General features: G+C 42.0%; 1 protein-coding gene across 1 annotated transcript; it reads right to left on the bottom strand.

Annotated features, from left to right (window-relative positions):
- Positions 1-666: 666 nt before the first annotated feature.
- Positions 667-9,119, bottom strand: SLC16A14 (solute carrier family 16 member 14). The gene is made up of 4 exons (XM_068407062.1): positions 8,858-9,119; positions 7,851-7,994; positions 2,503-3,498; positions 667-815 (listed from the first exon to the last, which is right to left on the bottom strand). The coding sequence occupies exons 1-4, from the start codon at positions 9,117-9,119 to the stop codon at positions 667-669; spliced, it is 1,551 nt and encodes a 516-aa protein (XP_068263163.1).
- Positions 9,120-26,515: the final 17,396 nt, after the last annotated feature.

The following is a 26,515-nucleotide window of genomic DNA, read 5'->3' as shown; positions in this document are numbered from 1 at the left end:
ATTAAGTGTCACAGCGTTTATAATGCAGCCTATGTACTGAGGATGGCTACTTTATTACGCAGTTGATACTTTAAAAAAATAAAAAATCCTTGAAGTAGAGAGTTATTTCAGAAAAATATAAGAACTTTTCTTCAGTTTTGTATCACAGAAATAGTAATTTTAATACATTTAATTAATTGAATTATTGTACTAGCATTTCAACACTACTTGACTAGACAGGTAAGAAATACAATCATTTTCTCATACTGAGTAACGAATCTTTTATCAGACAGAATACACCGTAGGAAGGACTTCTATAAATCATTCATATACTGATCAAATTCTCTTGTAGGACTAGTGTAAATCAGGAGTAACTGCACTGCAGTCAGTGGAGTTTCACCAATGGGTAGTGGTGAAAAGTTAAAAGAGAAGCATGGGCTGCTAGCACTGTTCCAGTTTTAAAAGACTAGCAGGGTACTTTTAATCTCTATTTGTTAGCTAAAGTAAGAGTTCTTAACTCATTTTAAAAGCATATTTCTAATAATTTATTAGCATTTTGGAGCACATTTGCTTTTCACTTAAGTACAGCTCAACGTGGTTTGTTCCATAAGAAAAACAGCTTCATACTGTCATACAACAGAAACATGAAAACAAAAAAATTCTGTAAAAAAACTTCTGGAATTTGTTCTATACTTGTGCTTCTTCCGTAGATTTTTCTCTTGGTTGTTTCTTTTGAATACAAGGTTGTAGAAGTAAAAATATTATTCCTACCATGTATAGCAAGCCAGATATGTAAAAAGAAAAATCGTATTTATGTGTGATGTCATAGACCCAACCTGCAAAATAAGGACAAAACATGTCTGTTACAAAGCTTGACAACACGGTACATCGCGTGGGAAAATATGAAAAATACTGCACATTTCTCTCACGACATTTCCGTAGATGGTTTCTGGAAAAAAGAGGTGGTGATTGTCCCCTCCTCTAGATGCTACAAATGGAAATGTATTAACAAAATCTCTTGTTCATTCACCAGACCCCAAAACCAGTGTAAAACCTATCCCCTCATTTAAGTATCATGGAAGTCTTAAAATGGGACTCCAGCTATGTGCCGTCCTAAGAAGCCAAGCAACCTTCTCTCTAAAACTGTACATTTTTCAAACAAGTTATCACAGGTCTGCCTTTAAAATGGACATTTTTGGAATCCCAAACCAATTAGTTCTTCTACCCTACTACTGTCTTTGTAAAATGCCCGATCCTGCAGGCTAGTTCAAATGCTGTGCCTTATGCAAGCAAACACATTCCCAATAGCTTTCTCAGACTCACATACCGATAAAAGACTTTTCAAGAGATACAATCTCAGTACTGCAGTGACTTTCATTCCAGCCTGAATTCCTTTGCAAAAATACATTAAAGTTACTTCAGAAAAGTTTGAGAACCCAAAATAGCAAAATTCCCTCATGTCATGCTGGTTGCATTGCAATGGAACCTCAAGATCAGAAGCTTTCTCTACATTAACTAATTGCATGCTATTTATTTGCGTCGTTACTAATGACCAAATACACAGATATGTTCAGCACAGACTGAGAGGTGCTGAAAGAATATAGGGTAGAGTAAAACCCTGCTGCTTTGTAACAGACACTGAATGAGCTTTCTTCTAAATCATGTCAGCTCACTCAGTGGTGGGGAGAGAAGGTGAGAGCGTTCTCGCTTTTCTGGGTTGCTTGTGCTGCTAATAGCTTCCGTTCAGCCAAGTGCCATCCCTGGCTGGCCACAGCCATAACTCACAAGGCTTCTTCCTGCTTTCTTCTGATTTGCATCTCCGTAAAAACTAGCTGTAGTCTGGCTATAGTATTGACAATCAGTACCTTCCCCCTCTCTAAGAAAATTTATAATGACTGTTTGTTTAAACATAAGTAACTTTAGGGATAACATACATCACACTTCTACCTTCTGCTGTGGATGGCAGCAAAGAGATTATGAGCAGTGCAGTGCCCAAAGGAGGTATTTCTGGCTGAAGGAAGGCAAAGCTAAGTTAGTTAAATCAACACATCCATTGGCAGCTTAGAGTGGTGACACCCAAACACACTTTCTAGTTCTTGGGGGTAATACTATGGTAGAAACACCTGCCTACCCTGAAAACTATTAATTTTTTCGTCTAGATAGAGGCATGAGTATGTATAGTGCACATACTACACAAAACACATAAAAATAGGTTAAACCTTTCTCATTTTAAAAAATTGTATGATAATATTTTAAGGAAACATACTATTGAAAGGATAGATTCTAATAGACGTGGGGTTATTTGCAAGGATTGTAATTTGTAGTGTGTGAACAGTGAGCTGGTGCTCAGCGGATGTGATCTGTAAATTTGTACAGTGTAAAGCTGGATGTTACCGTCCATTCTGGAGCAGCTGTAATTTTGTTAACTACACGTGCTCGTCACATAAGAAAGCTTAATAATATAACAAGTAAGTGACACGGTTACTATACAAACAACTATGGTTAGCAATTTGAACTTTTTACCTGCAAAGGGCGGTCCAAACAATGCAGATATTCCGTTGGCACAAATGATGATGCCATAGGCATTTGCAAGGTGTTTAATTCCAACTAAATCTTCAGTCACAACAGGCATTAAAGAAAAATAGCCGCTAGAAAATCCTATTAGAGCACAAACCACAGCCAGGCTAACGTATGTTTGCATTAGTGGCAAAGTAAGAATGCAGGTGACCAGGGTAAAGTTAGCCATGAGGAAGACATTCCACGTGCTGATGCATGGGAGATCTGAGATGATTCCAAGGATCACTTTACCAAAAATATGAACGATGGCTATAATGGATGTCAAAGGAAATATATTGTTCTGACTCGATAAGTTGTACTGCTTGACTATTTCTGGAAGATGAATAAAGGGAATGACAAAGCTGCTATAAGCAAACAAAGCCCAAATTATAAAGGCCACAAATACTCTATTGGTAAAGAGTGATGCAGCTCCAAAGTAGCTGGAGTACCAAATTGCAAAGCCCTTCCTGACTGTAACCGTCAGCTGGCTTACTGTCTTAAGAACACGCAGTCCATACATATTCCTTCCGCTTCGAGATTTACCTCCAGTTTCTATGTGCTGAACACTGTCAAGCACTTCTTCATTTCTTGTCTCTTCTTTTTTTTCCAGTTCTTCACTGAGGACTCTGTTAGATTTTATAGTCTCTGCAGAATGGGACAGAGCTTTTGCCTGATTATCTTCACTATTACTTCTCACAACATATTTTTCACTAACAACGTCTTTGGGAGAGAGTGGTCTCATAAGCGCCCCACAGACACAAAGGTTCAGGGAGATGGCACCCTGGATGAACATGGCATTCCTCCACCCAAATTCAGTGCAGAGGTACTTCAGTAAGGCAGTCATTAGGAAAGCTCCAAACCCTGTTCCTGTGGTACTGAGTCCTTGTGCAAGCGCTCTTCTCTTCTGAAAATACTGCCCTACCATGACCACCGCAGGCAGATAAACCATGCCACTTCCAACGCCTATGAAAATAGAAACCAAAATCAATCTGAGCTTTTTGCTGACAAGATAAAAAGCCATGAAAAACAAATCAGCTTTATTCCTAACTTTCGCGCGAGCATAGTAGTAAAACCGAGAATAAATATTCAATTCTCATGTCAGCTTTCATTTCTGTCTTGTAGTATTTTCCAAAATTTGCAATACTCATTCCAGTGAGAATACAATACTGCTATTTAACTTCTGGGAAAACTGAAACACATGGAAGATAAGACCTTTACCTCAGTTCAGCATGACAGCCCTGGAAGTCCCAAACATCCCACAATCAATCAGTGACACTTAATATGGGGACAAACATAAACAAACCCTATTTTGAAATATCTGCATTTGTAATACTTGCATCTGGTTGTATCAGCGACCAGAAATTGCTTAGTGGGCACATCTTGTTGCTTGTGCCCAAGTTCGCCAGCAATGAAGATCCAGACTGAGTTTTTGTCCTTGCTTTCTAACTGTGGAGCCACAGTGACCATGAGATAAATTTCAGGAGTCAGCATGGGGCGGGGGGGCAGGTCAACCCCATCGTGGGACCTTTGGTGGCTTCCAGGTTTCTCTTTGGGCACTCCAGGAAAGTCCAGGGAGGGCCACACAGCAGCTGCACAGGCATGTTTTTAAAAGGCAGATCTCCAATTTTGTAAAGAATCCCTTTTAGTTTAAAAACAGGGTATTAATGGTACCTATTTCAAGCAGAAAGTGTTGAGAGTTGTGCAAACACATCATTAAAGCTAACAGTTGCCCAGTTTTTCTCACACCAAATTCCTGACAGAGGGGATTTGGACTGGAAGAGGTATATGCAGAAGATGCTTCCAAATTCACTGTGATTGTAATTTAGAAAAGTGTTTGGGGCTTAGAAGTTGTCCTAAATAGCTGATAACATAGCTGCATGCAGCTACAGCATGATCTAGCTACAGCTAGATTGGACAAAGAGCAGTTATTCCAGCAAAGCCTGAAAAAAAGCACTTCAACATCACGACAGTGTCCTGTGGTCAGAGCTGACCTGTTTTGCTTGTTAGAAGTATTTATTTCTTTGCTATGCAAATACATGATCAGGTGTTCGTTGTGCACAAGGCCTCCCTCCCCAAACGAAGCCACAGACTCTTAAGGAAAGCTCTCCGCCCCCACAAGATGCCCTGCCTCGTCAGACCGGCCTGCCCTTGCCTGCTGTGAAAGAACAGCCCAGCCTCATGCTCGCGTTGTTTACTGCACTTCCCTGTGCATCCTGAGAAATCAGACTTTTTTTTAATTGCTTTGTGTTACCTTTTCATTCCGTGGGTACATAGCTAAACACAGTCTAATTACATGCAAAGGCAGGCCGCCTTCACAGGTGAAGACAGGGCCGCAGGCCTCTCCGCTCCTTTTCCTCACAGATTTGTCACCCTTCCCGTGACAGCAGCGGCAGGGCTGGCTCTGCTCTCCCCGTCGCCGTGTGGGGCCTCAGGGGGCACTTTGCCCCCCAGCCCACTCCGGGACGGGTGAGGGGGGAGAAGGCTCCTCTGACCCCCCACTGCCGTGGCAGGGAGGACAGCCTGTGGAGCCGGGACGAAGCCGTCAACCAGGAGGTGAGGGGCAAGGCTGCGAGGAGCTGGGGGAAGGGAACCGCGCTGAGTGAGCAGCGCTCTGGGATGGGAGCTGAGGTGGCAGGGTGGCTGCAGCGGGGGGGCAAGGCTGGGGTCACAGGGACGTACTGTGTGAGGGCATCTGGCACAGCGGGTCACCAACGGGGGGAACAGGAGCCATGAGTAAGCCTGCGAGCACTGCATGGAGGCCCAGAAGTGACCGCAGCAGGAGGCGGCCACCATAAGTGAACAGCAGTCTTACATCTAACGGCCATGAGAACATGGCCACCTGAGGTGGCGGTGAGGGAGGTGGCCGTGAGCAAGGGGACGGGAGTGAGTGGATGGGGACTGAGGCGATGGGTGTGTGAGGAGATCATGAGTGCAGGGACGGTGAGTGAGGAGATGGTGAGTGAGGGGATGGTGAGTGAGGGGATGGTGAGTGAGGGGATGGCAAGTGAGGGGATGGCGAGTGAGGGGATGGTGAGTGAGAGGATGGTGAGTGAGAGGATGGCGAGTGAAGGGATGGTGAGTGAAGGATGGTGAGTGAGGGACGGTGAGTGAGGGGATGGTGCATGAGGGGATGGTGAGTGAGGGGATGGCGAGTGAGGCGGTGGTGAATGGAGATCTCATGGAGCTGGAAGAAACATCTTGGGCATCTCTACACTGGTTTTCTGGCCAGAATTACTTCTGCAACAGCATCTCACTTCTCCACCTCATGCAAAAATTTGCCTCAGATTTTTTCTGAAAATATGATTTTCACCCCTCTTTAACTTCTCTGTATAATATCTGCCTTTCTGTCTGGTATTTTGTGCATGCTCTTTCTGAAAAGCAGCAAAGCCTGAGAGAAAGAGTGTGTAGATTCCTGTCTGCTTGATTATATTCAATGTATATGGAAACAGAAATTCTGAAAAGGGTAGAACCCTCCCTGTAATTATTGTTCTTTGTCCAGGAATTTACAACATTACTGAAATCTACAGTATGGTGGTATACAGTCATCACAGTGATCCTTGCTAGTTTCAATCCAGAGAGCTAGATAAAAATTATGTACAGAAATTCTACAGATTTCTGTGAAATTCTGTGAAAGGGTTGTTTGAGGGAATGGATGGTACTGAAGCTATTATTATTTTTGCAAACGATTCTTTTTTTCATAACACTTCTGTTTGTCTCATATGACATACGTACCGTGCTTCATTTGCAAACATAACTGACCATGTTATCTGTGGAGTGAACAGTATTTCAAAGCCCCTTGAATTGCTCAGTGTTGCTCAGATAAATTAAAGGCCACATTTTGTATTTCTTACTTGGATCACTTTAACATTTTTATTTCATATCTATTAATTAACAGTATCTCTTTCTAGATATGAACAGTGAATAAAATGGAGTAGTGCTTTTAAGAAGATAATACTGGGTTCTTCTAAGTAACTTTCTTAAAGTAACTAAATTTTTTCACAAGAAGCCACATTCTGCTAGAAACTGAGCATTCAGGCACTAAGGATCTGTTGGTTTTCAAGAAAGATGCCTAAACACACGTCCCTTTTCATATTTTGATTGGGCTCTTAATGTCAAAAGGTTTTCTAGAGGCTAATTCCAATAAAAATGATAAAATATTATTTCTTTCAGTGATTTTCATTGTAAAAACGTAGCAAAATTAGTTGCTATTTATTAGTGGTTGTTGATGTAATCTGAATATCCTTTATTAGAAACTACGTATGAAATAGGGCCACATGCATTGTCCTAATTCAGGCTGGGATAGAGTTAATTTTCTTCACAGTAGCTAGTATGGGGCTATGATTTGGATTTGTGACCCAAACACTGTTGATAACACCGGGATGTTTTAGCTGTTGCTGGTCAGAGCTTACACAGCATCAAAGCCTTTTCTGTTTCTCACGTGGCCCCACCAATGAGTGGGCTGGGGGTGCACAAGCGGCTGGGAGGGGGCACCATGGGACAGCTGACCCCAACTGACCGAAGGGACATCCATACCATATGATGCCGTGCTCAGCAATAGAACTGGGGGAAAGAAGGAGGAAGGGGGGGACATTCGGAGTTGTGGCGTTTGTCTACACAAGTAACCATTACACATGATGAAGCCCTGCTTTCCTGGAAATGGCTAAACATCTGTCTGCCCATGGGAAGTAGTGAGGGAATTCCTTATCTTGCTTTGCTTGTGCATGCAGCTTTTGTTTTACCTATTAAACTGTCTTTATCTCACTTTTACCCTTCTGATTCTCTCCCGATCCCACTGCGGGAGAGTGAGCGAGCAGCTGTGTGAGGCTTAGCTGCCTACCAGCAGTAACCCACAACACCCTTTAAAATGGGTTTTGAAGCAGTACATAGTTATCATAATCTGGTACTTTATTAATGTGGAGCAACTCCTGTAGAAAACATCTGCTGTTTCTTCCTGTGACAAAGAGAGGAGTTAGCTAGATATACAATTCAACAGTGGTTTAAGATCTTTAAATTCCACTTGTTAGAGTTTGGGTTACATTAATTCTTGTAATTAAAAATGTCCTCTAGTATATTCACTTGAAAGAAACTGATAAAAATACTATCTTCACATGGCAGATTTAAATGACAACAAAAGTCATTGGGCCCAATCCACTGAGTAAATATGTAAGTTTTCTGAAAAGATAACAGGCTGAAAAGAGTGACAAAGAAAAGCTGGAATAACTTTACAATCTAACTTCCCTCTTTACTCACCCAGAAAACCTTCAAAGGAATCAAAAATAATTGAAAGAACTTTCAAACATTAGCACAGCTCTTACCAGCTGTCACTCCAAACGTAAGGAAGAGGTAGTGCACATCTGAGGCGTAGGCACTCAGTATCCAACCTAGGGCATTCAATATCCCTCCAATTATAGCTGTCTTGCGGCACCCACACATGCTGATGAATAAACCAATAAAAGGACCTGTTAAAACACATGAAAAAATATTAAATTATTTATTTAATTCTCTACAATCTTTAATCATTTTTCACATGAAGATTCTTTAAAGTTGTAAACAAAATGTTAAACATCAGGCTACTCAGGCAATTCAGTTTGTTTTCCCTATTGCTGTTTAACATCATGGAAAGAAAAATTCAACCAACCAACCAAATACACAGCAAATACCCACAGGACTGAAAATCAAAGTTGCCCCATGAAGAAGGGACAGTTTAAACAGAGGAAGAAACGGAAACCGTTGTTCCCAATACTAATGCTGTGTGAGTGCAGGCCTTTTTCACAAGTAACTAGGAAGTAAACATTTTATTTTGTTTTCAGTGGAATATTTTAGGCAGACCTAAACAGAATTTTTTCAATCTTAATTTAGGGGGACGGAGGTGTGTATAAACATATATACACAAACATATCCCTCCAGATATTATTTTGGGTTGATCCAACCACAATTTAAAAAACAAATTTTAGTTCAGCTGCCAAACTGAAATATAAACTGTCCAAATTCAACATTTTCTCCTCCCAGACAGAGTACAGAGAGGACCACAAGCTTCACAGGTCATCTGTTTTCTTAATTCTAGTGAGACCTTGAAGTCACAGGCATCCTTTCCTGCTCATGCTGTCTCCTGGAGTAATTGTCTTCTCTATCATCTTCCCTGTTGTTCCCTTTCTCCCTCTAAGTTGTAAAATTTGTCCTGGTGACTTTAAAAAGGCAACTCAGGAGAACTTGGGCAGCTCTGCTAATAAAATGGAAAACTGTAAGAAAATACTTGAGGGATGAGTGGCAAACATATTCTAAAAATCTATATAGTTTTGAAATAAGTTATGCTGGAACATACCTACAATAAGTGTAATGCCCATGCTGAGGGAGCTAACCCACGCTGTTAAGCCACGACTTTGATTAAACTCTTCAAGCCATTCCATGTTGAGTATTCCAAGGGCCATTTGGGACCCCATGATAAGTATGTGCACAAGGAAAGAGGAAAGTACAATCATCCAAGCCCATCCTCCATCGATGTTTGGATTAGGTTTAATTGGCTTACTTCCAACTTTTGAGTCATCTCCAAAATCATATCCAATATCCTCTCGACTAGCATACATTTTCTCTACGGTATTCTGAAACAAAAGCAGTAAATACCTTGGAAATACATACAAAATGATCAGATTTTGTAGTTTGGTTACAGTGAATAGCATAAATCGTTAGTGTATTTAACCATTGTGGTTTAGTGCAGTTGTAAAGTGAATACTGGGTTTTAATTGTTCAACTGTAAAATGCTTAGAAAATTCTCTAATTAATGTATTTCTTTGTGTACCTTATTATCATGGCTGTCTATGCAGAAGTACTTACAGGTTGACAGTAGGCTGCATTATTTCCATTACTAGATACTTCACTTACTCGTAGGCAGCTGAGAGCACTCACTCTTCATGGGCTGGCTGCGGTCACAAGAAAAGACTGGTCTCTGTATGTTCCTTCTCTGTATCACCTTCTGCTGTCCCAGTAAGATTATGTGCCTTTGTGTTCAAGTTGATAAAGCTTGGAATAAAAAAGGAAATCCTGAAGACGCAGGTAGATGAAGTTAACTCTGTCTTTTCAGAGGAAACCGGTTTTGAGATGTGTTTCTTCCTTAGTCGTGGAAGAAAAAGAGTGAAGACAGAGAAAGATAAAGATTTAAGGTTCTTGATTTTCAAAATGCTTTGCTTACATAAATTACAACAAGGGGATTGTTACTACCTCTCTGGCAAGATTTTTATTAGAGTCAACTTGACACAGTTTGCTATCATGGTTTCAGTTTCCATAGTATTAATCCATATAATCCTACTAAAACCAAAGAATTCTTACAAATTAATGTCAGTGTCTATCAGAATCAAACTGAGTGGCACAGTTATGTGCATAGGTGTACGTAGGATCAGGCCGTAATAGCTTAATTTGGTTACTTTGATTTCTTCCATTGTTACTCTAAGTGAAGATTGCAACACAAGGTGAAAATTATTTCAAAACCATTTTTAATTGATTAACAGGCAAGGTGCAGAACCCAGTCTTCCCTCCATCTGATTTCTGCTGCAACATACTGAAATGTTTCCCAACTGTGGAGCACCATGTAGGTTTCCATGGAGACTAGAAATGTAATGATACAAATTACCAGAGATGGTAATTTTTTGTCTTCTTCTCTGGAGAAATAAAAAGAGCCATCAGCTTCACAAGAGTCAAAAAAGAGAAGAAAGTTATCAAAAAATGTTTAAAAAAGCTCCTTAGGTATTCTGTGAGCCCTCCAAAGGTGTGCCTCAGGGCTAGCTCCTCACTGCTGAAAACTCCTCACTGCTGAATGGAGTAACTAGGATTCTGTACTAACTGAAAATTTGGGCTGTTGTCTTTAAATACATGAGTATATTTTGCTCCTCAAGTTACGTTGTTTCCAAATTATTTCACTTTTTTCTTATTGCTAGATAAACATGCAGAGAAGGCCCTGAGGTATTTCGTACTAACACGTAGATGGGAGTTAGAGCCGACTGGTCAAAGCTACCATTTCTTTCACAGACAAGAGTGAAAACCTGCCGATACATGTAACCTCTCTGGACTAGCTGCTGGGTAAGTTACCTTTGTAGTTAAGCACCACATACCCCTTACTTGCAGTACAGGTAATTATGTGTAACTAAGGGCAGCTTGAACACTTAAGTTCCTCCAAGAGCACACTGATTTGCCTCATACAGTGAATTGGAGCTAAAATACATTGTACTCCTGGTATCAAACTTTTCATAGATGGATACTCTTTACAGACTAAGTTGTCACTAGCCCTAACTTGGCCATGGAAGGTATTGGTGTCACAGTGAGGAAGAACAAGAACTGTGCACATTTAACACTTTCCGCATAAGCAGATAAGCTGGGACCAATTGACAAGTCCACACCTGAGTGCCAGTGGAAACACATACTGAAACTGGCTTTTTCTTTCCAAGCCAAGAGGCAGCGAGAAGGGGGATTATGCTTAGAGGTCTTTCTAGAGGTCCTGCAGGGTGTTTGAGGCAGGAAGGGTAGCAGGGGAACAAGTCAGAGCCATGCAGTGGTGGAGACTTTTTTTTTAATATAAGAGGACTGCCTGGGACAGCCTTAGCTCAAATTATACTTCATCCTTCCTCTACAAAGGGTAGGTCTTAAAGATGACATCTCAGCTCTTTCCTGTTAATGTACTTGGAGCTAGATCTCCCATTGCTACAGTTTATATGACTACTTATGGAGGATTCAGCCCACTCACATGAGAGAAATACTAACTGCATAAAGGTAATAAAGATTGTGAACAATCATGCTAATGGGAAATAATGAGAAGTAGCAGAATGAAGGAAAATTGCAAGCTGTTAAACATGCTCTGTATAAGATTAATGAAAATGTATGATGGATATTACAGTACATCTTAGATAATGGAATACAAAATTATGTAACTGAAGATTCAGAGTCAGGATTACATGTGGAGCCTCACCTTTCTCTTTCATGCTTTTGACTGGTTTTGTGTGCACCTGAATACTGATACTGGATACAAAAATCTTCTTTGGACAGGAAATAGATGCATCCTTTATATATTTTAAATAATTTAAAGCAAAAATAATTGACATTGAGATGCAAAGATATGACACTCATCTCTGCAATCTTACTGACAGAAGAGGCTTAGATTGAGTAGATGCAAGTGATTTTGTGCTTGCATTAACCCCCAGAAATCTTCAGAAAATGCATGTATTTTCCTTTTGAACTGGATTCTTGCTTATTATTACTTTCATACTACTAACTTTCCACTAATGTCACAAGTTCAGAGTGCATATGCTCAAAAGCAGGGAAGGTCATTTCCAACAACTGCACAAACTCTCAGGCTCTGGATAAAGCAAGGACTGGATGTCTGGATGCTCTCGCCACTACTGACTCATCGCCCTGCAGTCTATCGCACCCAGGAGAAATGCACTTACCTGCCCTCAGCCTTCTTCCCACACCACAGCACTGCCAAGAACACAGTATCACGGAAGGCAGAGAAGCCCAAGGGGCTCTTCGCAATTGTGAAATCCTAGAGAAACTGCAACAAAAATGACAGCAGCTGATTTGCAAAGCCAGCCACGTTTCCCCAGTGAGCACGGTAGTGAAGACCCACCCACAGTAACAGTGTTTGAATACAGCCCCTCACGTGGGATTGCATTTAAAGGCAGGAGAATCTGGATTGTTGTTTGATCAGCTGGAGAAGAACTAGTTTTTTTTTTACAAAAGCTTTTTATATTGCACACACATACAGTATGCAGAGCTCTTAGAAAACTGGCCCAAACGTTAGTGCCCACAAAGATGCTGAGCTTTTTTTGAAAATCTGACTCATGAGCTATTTTAGGGACAAATGCAGGTGCTGTAAGAAGACCAAACTTAGCAGCAAAACACCTAAGTTCCCTGTACCATCAGTGGAGCTGTGGCTCTCTAGCTTGTCGTTGAACTGGATCATCGAAAAACATCTCATCTTGATATAAGAAGTCCATATGATGAATCATTTACACATACTTGGGTAACCTCTTCCAGTACCTGATTGCCTCAGTGTTAAAAAGTATAGAATAAACTTGTACTTTAAAGGCACTTTCAATGGATAATCCATAAACGCATTATAAATAGTAACAAGTTTTGCTTCACAGTATTCCCAGTAGACATGCCACACATAATTATTTGTCTTTTGAAGACATACAGAAAAAAACATCGTTAAAAACATAGTTTATTTTGGGTATCATAAGTTTTGGCAGTCTAACTTCAACTTGCTAATATGTCAAGCGCTCCAGTTGTCGAAGACTTCACTGGAGGATACTAGCGACTTCTGCAGATCAGAGCCATGTTGCGTAACTGTGCATGCCCAGCACGGAAGAGAAAATCAGGGCAATTAAATGCTTACAACGCCAACCTAATTGCCAGGGTCACAAGCTGGCGTGAAGTCAGTGGCAGTTCCAATTTCCAGACTCAGCTTTCTGCCCTTCTGCCCCTGAGGGCCGTTTCCCAGGCCCTGCTCAGAAGACCTCTCTGGGAGACCCCTCGGTGCTGTTCCGCCTCAGTGTGACCCACGAGTGGTCCCCACGTCCCCGGGGACGGCAGGAACAGGCTCAGATAGCAGACATTTGTCTCCCCTTGCTGCCAAGGAATGGGCAGCTTGCATCAGTTACGGGAGCAGCCCGCAGGCGGGCGATGTACATCTTCCCCCCTAGATAATAAACTGGGGAGCCCCACTTGTTACGCACTCCCCAGCATCCAAGCTAAGCTCATCGATGCAAAACCCCACTCAGAGGCGGAGGGCTGCCGCGAGGGCAGCGCCCGTCGCGGAGCCGGCGGCGCAGGGCGGGGGCGCGGGCTCGGGCGCAGCCGTCTCCCCTGCCCGCGGGGCTGCGGCGCGGGGGGCCGGGCGGCGTTGGGAGGACGGGGCGGCTGCAGGCGCCGCCCGCCCGCCGGAGCACAAAGGATGACCGCTAGTTACCCCGCTGCGGCGGCGGCACGGCGGGGCCGCCGCCGCCCCCCGCCAGCCCCGCGTCCCGGCCCCGCGGCCGCGCTGCGCGGCGCCGGGGCGGCCCGCCTCTGCCGCAGGCGGCGCGGTGCTGCGCGTTTCCGTGCCGCGCCGGTGCCGGTGCCGTGCGGCGGCTCCCGCCTCCTCCGGCGGTACTCACCGCGCCGGGTCCCGCCAGCGCCGCCGCCGCAGCCCGCCACGGCGCCCGAGCCCCGCTGTCAGCCGAACCCGCGGTGCTGCTCCGCGCCCCGAGAGCTGCCGCAGGCTCCGGTGCCCACCTGCGCCCGGCTCCGCTCCGCCGCCCGCGCCAGCCCAGCCTCGCCCCTGCTCGCCGCCCCGGGGTTTATTCTCTGTAGAAGTCCGGCACCGGCCTCGGGCCTCTTGCCCCCCAGGCAGCTCGTCTTCTGCACCGCCGTGTCTCCATTCCCTGCAATTTCAAATCTCCACGCTCTTTCATTCCTGCGATACCGGCTAATTCTGGTTTGGCGGAGGAGATTTGCAATCCTCTCACATGCACACTCTTGTGGCTGAATGAAGTTTATTGCTGCACAGGTTATCGCCGGAAATTTACATCTGAGAGAGGATATAATCCAATAAAAGCAGCCAGTATCAAGATCTTAATGGCTGTTGGATTATGTTTACTTCAGAGAGGCTGGTTGAATTTGTGTAGCCAAACCACCCTAAGAATGAAGCTTGAAAGCTTCATTGTATAGTACCTTATTTGTGCAATAAATAAGCTTCAGAAATATTCCTCCCTTAGGAGAAGAGTTGCAGAAATGTACTCTTACATTTTCAAAGCAGTATCCAGACCTCTGTGGTATCTTTCTGAATAATCTGACATGAATGAGGTATATGTTCTGCAATACATTGCTTTGACTATTTGCAGTGACTTTACCCAGGCCAAAGTGATTGTATGCCACTGTACAAGACTTTAATCATCAGAGAGTCTTGGTGCCCTACAGCAGTGCAGTGAGTAGCATAAGGAACAGCTTTTCAAGAACACGTAGTTTGAGAGAAGATAAAATGAGAGACCAACACGAATGTTTTCATGTTGTTGTACATGCTGCTTATGTGCATAACACAGTGGTTCAGAATCTGTTAAAAGATAATTGGGTGGGGGGGGGGTTAAAAATAAGTGTTTGAGGCTTTTAATGTATTTTTCTATGTTTTTATTTGACCATACTCTTTGGCGTATGTGCCATTTACTCATGCAAATCTCATCTACTTTTTTCATTAAAGTTTAATGTTCTGTTCCATTATATATCTAGTCCATCAAATATATCATATGAAACATCTTTACCTGGTTTTGGTTCAAGTGTGTGGCAGGCTATGGGCTATTGCTATGACTTCAGTCTTTTTGTAAATCTTACACTGCTTTGCACTGTAGTCTTAAAAAGATAATCGTTTTCCACAAGAAATGTTTAGATTAGTGTCACAGACTTGTGATTGGGTTCGTTTACTTCTCCTTCGTAAACAAAAACTAGATTTCCCATTTTAAAAGATTATGGTATTTCACTGCAAATGGGTGTCATGCTGAAGTACACATGTTCCCAATTGCTCTGTGTTTTGCAATACCTTGTCCAAGAGTGTATGGGCATTCGTACCCCAGATTGTAACTGTGGCACTAGCTTTTTGGCTGGAGTCTGGTTTCTTAAAAGGCTTAATGCGAGGGACTTGACACTTGAAATTTGCTCCTTATTGGCTAGTGTTATTACCCAAGTTTCAGACACATACATTTTGATTTGTGAATCATCTAACATGCTACCATAATTCATTAAACCTACCACAGAAACAGATTTACTGGGGTTGTGGGATGACTAGTCACAAAATATTAAAAATATATTTGTTTGACTGGCTCTTAACCCATGTTCCCTCTATTACTTGAGATGCCATCTGCATGCTTAAATCTTTGTGCTAAGAGAGATTCTGTTTTTACACTTTGATCGGATGGAGGATTCACTTAGCTGTGTCATACTGCTTCAGCATTTCTGGTTCATAGGTCATTGTGGTTCTGGGCTAAAAGCTTGGATTTATGTTGTCTTTTGGGAAGATGAGTATGTATGGATGTATTTGAATTGTAACCATTAAATTGTGCAGGTCTAGCAGCAAGGGTACAAATGATGTTCAGTAAGGGAAAAAGTCTGTTTTGTAAGAATGCGAAGAACAATTCTATGGTATCAGGAAAAGTTTGCAGTTTTTAGCAAAGATGCATAAGATGACTGATCCAGTAAAATAAGATGTAAATGAAGTCTGACAGACCCTGGTGCCTTAGAAATCGTAACTGTATAAAATGGTTGGATAGCAAGCAGAGTAACCTCAACTGAAAGGGAAGGACTTTTTACTACTCCCTTAAACATGATGGTAATTATATGTCATAAAATAACTTAAAGGGAGAGAGGAATAGAGGGAGGGAGAGAGAGAGGAAGGCAGGAGTAGGAGGAATTGGTAACGCAATTTTCTTTACTGTTTGAGGGCCACTGTGGTGGCTTAGAGATTTGCAGTCATAGAAGTGGTGGTTAGAAGGGATCTATGGGGTCCACCCAGTCCAGCCTTCCACTGGAAGCAGAATTGTGACCTGTGGTATTATAGGTCAGCCACGGCTTTGCCTAACCTGCCCTTGAAATCCTTCAAGGATAGAAACTCCACAGCCTTTCTGGGCAGTACGTTCCTGTGCAGCACCACCCATGCACAATCACATGCATCCAGGCACAACTCCAGTGACAGTTTGTGGCCTTTGCTCCTTGTTTTACTATTTGCTACTACTGAGAAGAGTTCAGCTCAGTGATCTTTGCCACTCCCGTTCAGGTAGTTGTAGATTGTTACCAGATCTTACCTTACTTTCCTCTTTGCCTGGCTAACCAAGCCCAACTTCTTCAACATCTCTTCACAAGTCATACGCTGTAGGCCACTTACCATCTCATCAGTCCTCTGCATGCCCCTCTTCTATTTCTTGACATCCTTCTTGAACTGGGGAACCCAAAACAGGATGTATTATCCCAGGTGTGGACTCACTAGCACTGAATAAGGAGGGATAATAATAATTTCTATTCATCCGCTGTCCATGCTCCTTTCCTAATGTAGCTCAGTCTATGGTTCACTTTATTCACAAAGTTGGCTCATATTCAACTTGGTGTCCACTGTGACAGCCACATGCTTTTCAGCTGGGCTACTGCTCAGGCAGCCTGCGCTGGTGCCTGGCACTATTCAACCCCATGTGCACAACTTTGCACTCCTTGTTAAACTTCATGAGGTTTCTGTTGACCCAGTTTTTAAGTTTCTCAAAGTCCTCTCAACTGAAGCTCCACTGTTTGGTTTGAGAACTACCCCTTCTAAATTAGTATTGTCTGAAAATCTGCTGCAGGTGCATCCTGTATCATCATTCAAGTTACAATGAAGGTAATGAATGATACTGGCCCCGCTGTTGACCCCGGAGTGTTCTGCTTGCACTGGCCACCAACTAAACATCAGTCCATTGATGACTACCCTTCAAGTCCAGCAATCCATCCAGTTTCAACCTAGCTAGCAGTTCATTCATCCAGACGATAATCCTCAGCTTTTTCCTCACCTTGGTCTTTAACCACTTGCTTAATCCCCATTGCTCAAAATGGCAGCGGTGCTGGAGAGCTTACAGACTGTTCAGCCCTCTGAAAATGTGTATTGATGAAAATACAAAGTGCTGATTTAGCTTCCCAGCATTTTTCCTCTACTATTGCTGCAGTGCCGATTAGTCTCTTCCCTAAAGCTCTCATTAAGTCACCACCCTACTTCCCATGAAATGGTAGTGCTGCAGTGATTGATAAGGAAATAAAGGTTTGAAATAACAGCTTGGTTTCTGCAGCATCAAGAAACAGAACAGAAAAAGGATCCTGCTACCAGCTTTTTCAATCCCCGAACTTTTAACCAGTGCAAAGTATCACCAAATAACCTGGTCAATTCTTGCTACACAGTTATAATTTATGGTATTTCAATATTTTGCCTCCTCTTTCTTTCAGTAACCTCTTCGGGTTACTGAAGAATTCTGTATATTTGGAAGGGCATGTTACGTTGGTCCTGGGTTAAAAAGGAAAAAAAGGAAAACAAGCAAAACTTAGTATTTTAATTTGACATAGAGATCGCACAGTAGTACAGCTTGCTTATGACACCCTAAAAGCTTGTGGTTCCTCTTAATTTTGGCAACTCCAGACTGCCAAACAAAAGTAATGTATATATTCTTGTTTTTCCCACTGCCCTTCTGAAGAGAATCCTTGGTATCTTTTGTGGATTTACCACAAACCAACATCCTCAAAGAATACCCTGTGCAAGTATGAACATTTTCAGCAAGTCCCCTGCCTCCTCCATGACAGCTGCAGAGTCTTACCCAAATGGGAAAGAATGAACTAACTTGCTATCTTCAAGTTCACCCAAGACTGAGGATGGACCATGGGAATGGAATTCAAAAGTGGAAGAAAAACCAACATTTTTATCATTGCTGGCATGGAGGTTTCCATTTGGACAATAACTACGTATATTTTCTCTTTCTTCTTTCTCCAAGAGCTGATGCATTATAGCAGCTATAGATATGGGAGGGATCAGGAGATCCTGTCCAATTTTCTGTGATCCTTCAGGGACACCATGTCCAAAAAACTATTATGTGTATCCTGTGAGAGATGTGGAAGTTTCCTGGAATGTCTTAATAAAAGGACAAAAGGATGGTCCTCAGCAGATGGGGATGCTGAAGAGGTTAACAATCTTGCCTCAGAGTGGCGTGGCTATTTCATCAGTGCCTTGTCAAGATTCACATTAGAGATTCCCCCAGCAAAACTGAATATTGCTATTCCACACATGAGGAGTTGGGGCCAGGTTCTTCCTGCCACAGGAAAGGGAAGTGCAGCAAGAATGAAGATGGAAAGTGAGTGGGAAAAGGACACTGGGCTGGAGAAGAAACCTGGACAGCTGGCAGGGAATGTTGGATGGGTAGGAGTATTTATAGTGGCTTCTGCTTCTGAACTGAACTGCTGCCACCCACATACTTTTAAGTCCTTCAGGGGCGACAGCAGCAGCAAACCTGGGCTTCCAGGTTGTAGAGGAAGAAACCAATGGGAAAATGGATGTTCTGCGACTCCTTATAGTTATTTCCCTGCTTCAGAAAGTCACAGCACAGGAGAAATGGCACTTGCTCACAAAACAAAGGAAGATGTGATAAAACAGTCCTTTTTTGCAGTGTTACTTAATTTCAGCCTTGTACATTAGCAATCCAAGTTGCTTATTGAGAAGATAAAATAAACTATCTTATCAAAACAATCCTATTAGTTGTAAGTGCTATTGTAACACTAACATGTTTTGCACATGCTGATATCTCGCTTTTCTGGTTTAAAACGTGTGAGCAGAAGGGTGTGGTTGCAGCTGGTTAAACATCAGAAGTACCGTACTAGGAGAAAGAACTCAGGGGCCCTCCACTATGGCTCACAGTTGCGCTGCAGTCACTTCCTCCTCTGGGTCAAACCTGTGCATGTAAGAAATCTCAGAGCATTCAGTGAGAACTGTATGACTTGGTCATGGGTTGCACCTGTTGCAAACATAGCAAATTAACTGCAAATTCCAGTAAGGGCAAATTAGCACTTGACTAGTTAATATAAATTAAAGTATTTATTTCAGTGGTACCAGGGTTTAGTTCTTCAGTCTGTGGCATTCAAATCACAGTATTAATCTGTGTGCAGTAGCTTTCTAAATTTTCACTCTTGAAATACTTTACTCCAGTGGGTATGAAGTAATTGTATTGCATATGTCTTGTCCAAACCAATAAATTTGGGTTTATTGCAGATTAAGCATAGTTTTTTAAATATATTGCTAGCTTTGTTCTGTAATTTGCTTTATGCTTATCTTGACAGACTCTTAAGTCAAAAGAATCTCCTGATCTGTAAACATTTTGAAAATATTATATAAAACAGTACTTGTGCTTGTAAACTTTGAGTTCTTCTGAGATGTATTTGAACTGTGTGATTTTCTTTTGTGTTCTCTTTTATTCTCTGTAGTACCACTGCCAAAGTATGCCTTTTTCCTGAAATATCATAGCTTTTATGAAATACTAACATCAAAATTTTAATAACTTGATGTGTATAAAATCCCAAAGTAATATATTTTCAGAAAAGTTATTTTTCAAACACAAGAACTGCAATAATATTGTGATTCGTGAGAACAGAGCAAGTAAACAATGGTTAGAGACAGACACACATTGTCCTCCACTGGCACGAGAGCTGTAAATATTTTAGCCAAGTTACAGTAGGTAACTAACTCAGTTCACAGATAAATTGCATTGTGCAATTAGTGGGTCAAATCCCATTAGGTCGTCTGCATCAGTACTTGAACCAGATACTCTCAGGTTGTGAGAAGCTGCCAGGGTGTTCTCTCTGTTCCTGGACTTTGCTGCTGTTGCACTCTCCAAAGCTGCATGGGCTGTTTTGGAGGGCCAGAGTGTGACAGATCTGCATTAGGCCAACAAAACTCAGAGATCCTGTAAAAGGGATCACTGTGAGAGTTCAGACAGAACTATTGGTACAGAAGCTGACATTACGTGTCCAAGATAGAGTCATTCCGTGCTTCTCAGTAACTGTTCTGATGTCACTTGCTTGTTTTGTTGGGGTTTTTTTAATCTTTGTCTATGTAGCACTCGTATTTTCAACAGCCACAGTGTTCCCTAAACAGAGGTAGGGAAAAAGAATGTAATCCTCAGACCATCATTTTTCAATCTTTATTAAACTGCCTCAAGATCTTTAGAAAATTTAAATAAATACAAACAGGAGTGCAGAATAGAAATATATTTCATGCTTCTTTTATTTGTTAGCATTTTCTAAACTTCAAAATTAAATTCAAACATTTATATTAAGGCCTGGGTCATGTTTCCTTGTTCAGTTTTCATTCTTGAGCAGTAAACAGAGGGCTTCCTTTGTGTCACGGTTTTAAAGCTGGGCCAGCTATTAAACCTGTGGCAGATGCCCTCTGTTATTCCCCCCCTCCCCCCAAAGGGAAAGGGAAAGGGAAAAGGGAGAGAGACTTCCGGGTTGGAAAGTTAAAACAGTTTTAATAAACTATAATAATGAAAAAGAGTATAATAATAATAATAGAAATAATCAAATATATACAAATATATATATACAAAACCAAGATTGAGCTCCCCTGAAGTCAGCCACGTCACCACCGGCACTGCAGGGCAGGCTCCGGGAAGGCCCAGGCTGGGCCTAGCAACGGTCGAGAGCTGGATTCAGGGATGCACGGATCGGGATCGGGGGCAGCAGGAAAACAGACGGAGTCCTCCTTGGACACCGGCCATAGCAGAAAGAGAGCGAGCCCCTCGTGATCCCCCCCTTTATACCGAGAATGACGTGTGTGGGATGGAATACCCTCGTTGGTCAATTTTGGGTCACCTGCCCTGTCTGCTCCCCCCTGCAGCTGCGACCCCCCTTCGGCTCTTCACTTGTAAGCAGTGAGGAATTCAGCAGTGACCTTGGTTTCTCTAAGAATAAGTACAGCAAGAGCCTTACTGCACAACATCCCTACCGGTGCCTCAGTGATAACTACAAACTTTGAGCGTTATCAGTCCTGGAAGCAGACACTGTCTGCAAACATGCAGTTAGTTTCAGAAAGTGCAGTTACTTAGAGGAGACTTAGCTGAAAGTAAAAATCACTGAAAGGAAAATCGGCCTGGTTTAGGCCAAACCAGGACACTTTGAAATCAATATGAGCACAAACTAAACAATTGTTGCCTTGTGCTTAGTTTGTCCATATCTCAGTATATAAGAAAATATTTGCAACTCTTCAAAGTCAACTAAACTTGCAGTGTTACATTATCGCTATGCCAATCTACATATGAAGTCCTCCCAGAACATTTCTTCTTACCCTTTCTGCAGTACATTTCTCCAGTGAGCTCTAAGTCAACATATCAACCTTTGATTACATGCCGTCCATGGTAGTCCCACAGGCACTGGGCATCCTGCGCCCGCTTTCCAAAAGACATTACATGCATCAGAAACTTGGTCTTGTTCAGCAGTCTCTAAAGCTAGAGCCAGTGTCTCATGCTTTTGTGAGCTGGAGCTGTTCCCACGTGCCATGTGGGGCATGCAGGTCGCTATCCACCTGTTGGGTGGAAGGCCTGCATTCATGCTCTGATTTCTAAGCAAGCAGCAAAACCAACACAGTACGTGTAAGAATGGTCCCCATTCAGTACAGAAAGGAAAGTACAATATAGGTCATTTTGTTTCATTGTCAAATTAGTAACTGTTTTTCAATATTACCATTTCTGTTACTTTTGCTATTTATTTTACATTTTTTTATCAATATGTTAACATCCATGTCTAAAGAAATCAACATGGTGTTGATGGTAAACAGAAGTAAAAAAAAAAAATAATTGACCCGTGGTTGACCGTTCATATGAAATTAAATTATCTGTGTTCATCATGCAGTCCTAATGATCGCAGAAAGTAACCTAGCAGCAATGAAATTTTAGATTTTGGGGCTTTAATATTTTAGAAATGATTTCGTATTTGGTAACATAATGGACTAAATTGTCTTTTTTTTTCCCCTCCAAATTCGACGTTATGGCTTTAAATGATGTAGAATTAAATTGTTTTCAGAATCTGCCTAGCAACAAAAGATGCTCTCTCTCCCTCTAGTGGAGGATAATAAAATAGTTTTCTTCCGTTTTTGCATGTGTAAACCATCAAATAATACTATCAGAGGTTGAAAGCTTTTCTGAACAAGAATGTATCATAATTTGTGTTTAATGTATAACATAAATGTTATATGACTAGCAGTGTAATGAGATATTTTCATATTAATATTTTTTTCTGCAAGTGCACTGTTTTTAAAGTGATCCTTCACGATACAAACTGTAAAATATTTCTGTGTGTAAATATTTACAGATATCTAGACACGTTTCAAAATAACAATAAAGGCCCAGCAGTTAAGATTAAAAATAGCTTCTAATCTCAAAAGTAAAATACAGTGTGCTTAATGTTGAACATGGGTGCAACTTGCATGTTGGTATTTGCCAGGTTGATCCTCAGTTTAAAAAGTATGTATGTGCCCAAATGATAAACTTTTATTTTAATTCAAATGTTTTCAGCATCTGTGGTGTTCACCTTAAGGGAAGAAGGAGACTGCCACAGTACTTGGATGTAATGTGTATCCATCTCTTTTTCAAAATTCAGTGTTATAATTACTGCTTTGTTTCAGTCTATTAATAAACACATTTTTAAAGAACAGCATAAACATCTTCCAAGCACTTTGTGTTTGTTGTAAGTGCAAACTGCTTATGTAAGTAATGATTTACAGGACTAAGTCCAGAATTAGGGTAGTAGAAAATGCTTCTTAAGTATTACTGATTAAACAAGATGTGCCTATAATTACTCCACTTCTAGTTTCCAAAATATAACAAGACCATTGTTTCTTGGCTAGATTCGTGTTACTGTTTTCAGTGGAAAGTTTGTTTTCTTATTCTGCTGCTGAGCTGCGTTTTAGCATGTTTTTCTATTTTGTGTTTTATTATCTCACTTTCTCTGTTAGTATTTTTCTTTCCCTTCCTTGTTGCCATACAAAACTTCACACAGATATGTGGAGCAGCTGTCAGTCCAAGGGAATCTGAAAGACAATGCGCATGTCGGTAATGTCAAAGTCTTCAGCTTTTAGGGAGAGGGGCTTTCTCCACCTGCAAGTCACCGCCTTCCACTGACTGTGTCACTGTGAGCATTTTAGTTCAAATTAATTTGAGTTTGTATATTTGTTGTTCTTACCAAGTCACTAAAGGGTAGCAAAGCTACTTAACAACAAGTGCTGGGTGACAGTTATGAGTTGCCGCTGTCTCACTCAAATACCAGAAGAAAGTATATCTCTTAGCAAGGAGGAAAGGCTTTTATTTTCTTGTACAAGGGAGTGACTCCAAGGACTGCGGTGCAATGAGTCACTCGAGTTTAATTGCTGTAAGTAGCACAGAAAATTAAAGAGTGGGGTGAAACAGTGCACTAAGAGATGATACAGAAGAGATGGTGGAATGCTCTTCAGAAATGCCAGTATGGCCTCCTGACTGTATCTGTACTTGAAAATCTCCTCTAGCATGAAGAAGAGAGGTAACGAAGGGACAGAGGAATGTAAGAGACAGTGCTTTTGTGGCTGCCGCAGCAGCTCTGCACTTCCGTCCCGATAGAGATAGGCTGGTGTAAACGCATCCCAGGCTCTGGAATTTGACAAACTATTTACGGCTCGGTTAGTTTGTGCGGTGTTTTAGGGAGTGTGACAGAGAACAAAAAGCAGAGGAGCAAAGTGTGAAAGGGACATTTGGCCACTAACTGTTCATATTACCAAATGGGGAGAGAGAAGTCATAGATTCCTGGCCAGGATAACGTAGTAATGTCATCACACACACCAGCCTGTATTTGTTGGTTATATTTTTCCCAAATGCTGTATTCCTTTCCCTTTAGTGTAATAAGAATGTAATAAAGATGATTATTTGAGAGAGGGAGAGCGTTGGCTCCTGGGGCATTCAAAGTTTGCTGTTAGCTTTTCCCTGGTCTCAAAATAGAGGCTCGAGCTGCGGCGGAGGGTAGTTGTGGCAGGACCTGGCAGGCATTTGGAGAAGCCCTTCCTGCTGCTGCCATGGCTGCAGCTGAAGCGGCACCAAACCCACGAAGTGAAAAAGAAAAAAAAAGAACTATTAAATGTTCTCTAATTTAAATCAGTTGATCATCTGTGGAGTTGCACTAATAGGGAATGCAAATATGATTTTAATACAACTTTATTTTTTATGTGTTAAGAAAGGCAATTATTGTTAAACTTTGTTAAGCTTCATTTTGGAAGCACTTTTTGTTCATGGTCTGAAATAGTTTTTCACCCAATTAACATGCTCCTAACTTTAAGATTATGATTATTTCAGCCTCTTAGTATTTTCAGGTGCAGTGTCTTTAAATATCGCAGACCCATTTCTCAAGATTTTCTTTAAAAAGGCACGTGCTTTATTCAGCTCATTTCATGACGGACCTGACAGCTCCCTGAGTTTGTATTTTTTAATTTATTTCTTAACAGCAATGTAATGAGACTGTAATGAGAAGCTGTAACTAGTATTAATGACGCTTCCTGGAATGAGCAGTCACCACAACATTTTGCCGTCCCTAATAGGGTTTCTGCGCCTCCGGTTGCTGCGTTCCCCCCGATACCGCTGTGGAGACACTGCTGCCCGGCAGGGCTGGCTGCTGGAGGCACCGCTTTCCCCTCGTTGCTGCTGGGCCCAGCGACGCCCTGCGTGCTGCTTCAGCCATGGCGGACCCCGCCGGCGCCGCGCGCCTCCGGAGGCGAACGAGCGGAGGTTCCAGTGGCGGCGCCCGCCCGCCCGCCACGCCAGGGGGGGGCTGTTGGGGCAGCCGGCCCGGCCCGGCCCGGCCCGGCCCGGCCCGGCCCGCCTCGGGCCGCCTGGGTGCCGGAGCCGCGGGGCAGTGCCGCGCCGGGCGGCCGGTCTGGCCCTGAAAGGATTTTACCTTCGCGGCTGCTTGCTTTGCTTTGTAGAAGGTAGAATTTGGGACATCTTTCACCTTCTTTGTCACGGGTAGAAACAGCAGCTCAGTGAGGTCCGTCACGTGCAGATGTGACACACCAGGCCCTCCGGTCAGGGATGAATCGGGAGCGATCCCAGTTAGATCAGTGGAGTGACAGCGGGTCACGCTGGAATCACACATGTTTCTGAAAATGTTGACTTATTTGGTAAGGATACACTATTTTTTAATATTTATTTTAACCAAAATCCATCTGCAAATTGCTACTTCAGATGTAGCAGATTAAAAATTTATTTTAATTCCTATATCAATTTATCTTATGCTATTGCCAATTTATTGCAGTTTTGATAGGTGATTTATGTAAGGCCATTATAGAAAAAAGGGGGTTATTGTTCAACAAATAATTAATCTATATCCTTGGAATTTTAGAAAACTTTGTTGCACTAAATAACAGCTGTTAATGCTTGTTGAGTATCTTTAGTATGCACAATTCATAGTGCTTTGGAAATCATTATAAACATTATATTGTTTCACAAACAATGCTATTTACGTCACAGAGAAGCCAAGAGACACACTCGGAACAGACTGCTGAGAAGACTGGAAATAATGAGCTCGTCCTCTGACCCCATTCTGATCACTCTTTGACCCAAAAAGCGGGTAGTGCTGATAATCCTGGGCCTCTAAGGGGGTCACAAATTGCGTGCAGTAAACCTTAGAATCTCTGGTGTTCACATCAGGCTCAGAAAACTATCCGTGGTTTCAATATTTATTGAAATACACCTGACATCTGTTAGAAAGGAGGGTTCCTTGCTGTCAGCTGCAGTATTCTGAGAGTATAGAATGTAGTATAGAAAGTATATGTCTGACCTTTGTGTCAAAGTTAAATTACCCTGCTCTTTCTCCCTGCAGTTCTTCTGGGGAGGTGGGGAAGCTTATGGGTCTCACCATTGACCTTATCCTCACTTTTTGAGAAAAAATGTTGTAGACTAACTTGTAAGTTACTAAATGATGAGTCTTCATTTTCTGTAATTACAGCAGCTTTACAGAACTAAATCTAATCTTACTTTGTCAATAGGCAACTGCAAACCTTCGTTACCTTTTGTAGAGTTAGCATCAAGTCTCTTGGCCTGATTCTGCCAGAGAGCTCCAGGCAGTTTTAGATAACTGTTCTCACAATATCATTTGTCAAACCAAGGTTTTGACTTACATGATATCAGAAGGGAGAACAGTCATCACCTGATTGTCAAGTCATGGTTTCAGTGGGAGAGCACAGGGAAAGTAAGCCGTTACTAAATCTTTCAAATGTTAAATTATTGTAACTATTTTCAATCTCTGTTTCATTCACCACTTATTAAAGTTCATTTATAAACAGAAAGAGAAAAAGCCCTACTCATTGATAAAAAATGTTTTATTAAATACTTTATTTATAGTAAATAATGGAATAAATTGGAAAGAAGCCTGGATTCTGTAAATGTGTACATTGACT

Source organism: Nyctibius grandis, chromosome 8, assembly GCF_013368605.1.
Source record: "Nyctibius grandis isolate bNycGra1 chromosome 8, bNycGra1.pri, whole genome shotgun sequence".
Lineage (NCBI taxonomy): Eukaryota > Metazoa > Chordata > Aves > Nyctibiiformes > Nyctibiidae > Nyctibius > Nyctibius grandis.
The sequence above is the reverse complement of the archived record's forward strand: the minus strand, read 5'-3'. Positions and strand labels throughout refer to the sequence as shown.

What these genes read in the sequence shown, in the direction of transcription:
- SLC16A14 (XM_068407062.1), bottom strand. Translation starts at nt 9,119, where the DNA reads ATGTATGCTAGTCGAGAGGATATTGGATATGATTTTGGAGATGACTCA. An exon ending in GGGCATTACACTTATTGTAG is followed by an intron (nt 7,995 to 8,857) that starts GTATGTTCCAGC and finishes GTGTTTTAACAG; the next exon opens with GTCCTTTTATTGGTTTATTC. An exon ending in GTTTGGACCGCCCTTTGCAG is followed by an intron (nt 816 to 2,502) that starts GTAAAAAGTTCA and finishes CTTATTTTGCAG; the next exon opens with GTTGGGTCTATGACATCACA.